Consider the following 3,621-nt stretch of genomic DNA (forward strand, 5'->3'; position numbering starts at 1 on the left):
CCAAATTATACTTTAGAATAGTGGGTAGCATGAACAACTACCTCTACCTCTTATGCATTGGAGAGGCCAACAAGTGAGTATTTTTTATAGATTTGAGGTAATATATTTTCTTTTAAATTTGCAGATGATAATTGAAGGGGGCACTAGAAATATGTGAAGAACAAAATGACGTAATTGCCCTTCAACGAGTTGGACGTAATTATAAATTCTGGAGACGGATAAGTGGCCAAAATTGTAATTTTGCTATTATTACTATAATCGGACGACTTTATATGTACTCTCCTTATTGCTGATTCCAAATGTACGTTGTTTTAACTCAAACAATCTCTTTATCTTTTGAGTTTGTCAAACTTGGAATTGACTTTGATTGTCATTGAAAAATCTCTCAGTGCTCGACGATTCTTTTGAGAATTCGTAATTATAATTTGATATTCGTGCTATTTTGTAAAATTAAATTATTTAGTACATAAAAATGTGGAGAAAATTATTTGATTTGTGATTCAAATTGTTGAACACTAAACCATAATAATAAGTCAAGCAAAAGAAATTCTTGAATCTTAGTGCATGATGTATGAAAGGGTAAAATGGTCAACTAAGTTTCACAATCCCACAACAGGGTCAATACAGACGACCACAGACTGTAAAACCCTCTTAGACTCCGAAAGTCAAAATCCTAAAATTAGCACCCAAAAAGAAAAGAAAAAATCAAAAAGGGGAATTAAGACGGTGCTAGAACTCTCCGACTGTGACCAGCAAACCGTGAAGGACATCACGTGGCGCTGAAAAGAATCACAAAACTCATTTCCAACCGTGGAAAAATATCTGGCAAATGAACGAAATCTGACAAACAAACCTCAAAAATCATGCAAGAAAAGAAAATAAAAGAAAAATAAAATTGTAAAAGGACAAAGAAAGTAATAGAAAAGAAAAAAGAAAAAGGAAAAAGTTACAGTATTGGAGGCCCCCAACTTGCTTGGAAACTCTATAGGTCGACTCAGAAAAACCAAGAAAAACACTCAGCAGCCGCCCCCTTTAACCCTTCCTCTGTTTCACATTTCTTTTCTTTGTTTCTTTCCTTTTTCAAATTTTGATTCTTGGGAATGGTTGTTTGATTCTTCTGGGGTTCATCAAGAACACCATTTTTAGGTACTGTACTCATTCTTTGACTATGTTCTGCTTTTTCAGTTCTTGTACAATGTAAAAGTTTGTAACTTTTGGTTTATGGTAGCCGTTAATGGTGAGTTGCAGTGGGTGTGGAGTGTTGTTGACGGGTTCTTGTGATGTTTCTCTGATGAGGGTAGCTGTTGGTTTTTGCTGTTTTCTTTTCTTGGAAGATTAATTTTTGTAACCAGTTTTGCTTTCTTTGCTCGTGTGTTTGTTGTGGTGATTGCTAGTGAATGATTGTTTTCTTTAAGTTTTTCCTGGTTGTTTTAGTGTGTTTGGGATGTGGGTTGTTCTTAGTTTTGATTAGATTTGGTAAAGATTGTAACTTCGTTGATAAATGTTGCAATGTTATTGGGTTGGAGTGTATGCTGTGTGTAAGTAATGATTCTTTATCATTCTCTGCTTGCTGAAGAAAATCAGCTTTGAATTGGTCCCTTTTGAATGTGTTATGATTTTGAAGTGCCGAGTTTGGAAGTTTTTCCTTTTGCCTCTTCTGTTGTTATATCATGCCGTCGTGGGGTGCGGGGTGGGGGTGTTGGAGGTTAGGCTTGATTTCAATCAATTTAGTCCCAAGATAACTTTGGCATTTGGACGACTACTGCAAAATATGACTCGAATGTACTAGATAATGGTAATATGAGACGATATTAAGATCTGCTTTTATAAAAGTATCTTTACTGTTAAAGATAATGATTTTTCGATTGATCAGAGAAGCAAGTCGTGTATCATTTCTGTCTTCTCTGAGACATAAACGTGAGTCAATATTTTACAAGAAATCTAATCTACTTGGGAACTTTGCTGTACTATCCTTATCACTTCTGTTTTTGGTGGCAGTCAAACTGTATCTTTGAGAATGATCAACTGAAAAGACGAGATCTATGTCCCTTGTTGTGTGCGCAAGTCAATAATTATGACATGTAACTAGAAGTCTGTCCAAATTTTCATTCTTCAAGTTCTTTGAACATTTCATACTGCTGCTGCAGTGAAAGTGAAAGATCCCCTTAAACAACACAGCCATAAATTGTATTTGGATATATGGATCTTTCTTCATAGCAGTCTCCAGTAACTAGGTTTGCCTTTTCCTGACTTTCTTTCTTGCCAATAGTGCTTGATACAATGTATTCATATTAATTCATTTGAAATGGCGAAACCATTTACAGCATGTAAACAGCTGCTAACTTTTTGCTTCTCACACTTTTTCAACAAAGACAAACATGTATATACCTTGTGAAACACTAATTTTCTATCAAGATTCGTATTTACATAGGTTGTTACAAAATTATAAGCATACCTAGTTTTCACAAGTGATGGCATTTGTGAGGGCTTCAAATTTTTAGCTCATCCTTTTGCAGGTTCTATGTTTCTGAAGTTTCTGTTTCTTGTCTCATTGGCCTAGATATGCTAAGACGTTTTGGCTGTTATTTCAGACTGTATATCACTAGATAGATACTCTTATCATGTTTGCAGCAATTTATCAAATTTTTCCCAGATTATTCTTTTCTTCTTGTCCCTCCTTGTTTTGGTGGTTGATGCTCTAATTCGGTCACCTGAGGTGGGGGTCTTCTCTTCATATATAACTGATTTTCGCAAATTTTTTTCTTCCTTTAATATCCGCAGTGCCTTGGTACTTGGTAGGAATTTTATAGTTCTTTTTTTCCTGTTGATTATAATTAGATTTCATCTGTATTTGTTTCTTAGCAGGATAAATTGCTACTAGTTCTTATTTTTTATCATGTATATCCTGATATTTTAAATCTCCTTACCTGTTTGGACACCATCACCATTGTAGGATTTAGACTGCCTTTAGAACAATCATGTCTGTTTTGTTCTCGTAGTTTCTACATTAGCTGGAGTTGAGAATAATTGATCTTCTTCACCCACTGATTCTGCAGACCATGTTGCGAGCAAAGCATCTCGGCACTCTATCCCAGTCTGCCAGATCCTTTTTCCTTAGTGGATCCAGATGTAGTGCAGCAGATGGAAGTTCATGCACTTGCTCTGAAGATGAGACTTGTATTTCTAGAAGACCACTCAGAGCAAGTGTGCAAAACTTGCAAGCACCATCGTCTTTATTATCAAAAGCTTCAGTAGGAGTAGGTTCCCTGACTTTGGTTGACTCAGAAAAAGTGAATGCTAAGAAGCCTGAGAATAGCTCTCTCTCACAAGAAATAACTACATCCCGCTCACTGGACAGAGCCGTGTCTGTTAGTTATGCTGATGATTTTGATGCAAAGGATATTGTTCATTCATCACCTCCTATAGCGGATCAGTTTGTTAAGGCAGGTATGGCAGCAGTTGGTCTTCTATCCGACTTAGTAAACTATAGAATCCCAATGACAGATGGAAGTGCAATGGTGACCTCATTGCAGAACTCTATGGTTGATCCTACCAAGCCAATTTCTAATGTGAGATCTGCAAATATGAAAACCTCTAGAAAAGATAAAAATTATGATAAAC

The 3,621-nt window shown here is 35.9% G+C and overlaps 1 protein-coding gene across 1 annotated transcript in view; it reads left to right on the forward strand.

The window, feature by feature from the left end:
- The window catches only part of LOC105157123 (pentatricopeptide repeat-containing protein At1g74750-like), a 4,892-nt gene continuing 2,236 nt past the window's right edge, over positions 966-3,621 (forward strand). The window contains 2 exon segments of the mRNA XM_020692584.1: positions 966-1,146; positions 3,057-3,621. The exon segment at positions 3,057-3,621 is cut by the window's right edge and continues 4 nt beyond it. Coding sequence (XP_020548243.1) covers positions 3,060-3,621 — 562 coding nt within the window. The 5' untranslated portion in view covers positions 966-1,146; positions 3,057-3,059.

The sequence above is a fragment of the Sesamum indicum genome, linkage group LG3 (assembly GCF_000512975.1).
Source record: "Sesamum indicum cultivar Zhongzhi No. 13 linkage group LG3, S_indicum_v1.0, whole genome shotgun sequence".
Classification (NCBI taxonomy): domain Eukaryota; kingdom Viridiplantae; phylum Streptophyta; class Magnoliopsida; order Lamiales; family Pedaliaceae; genus Sesamum; species Sesamum indicum.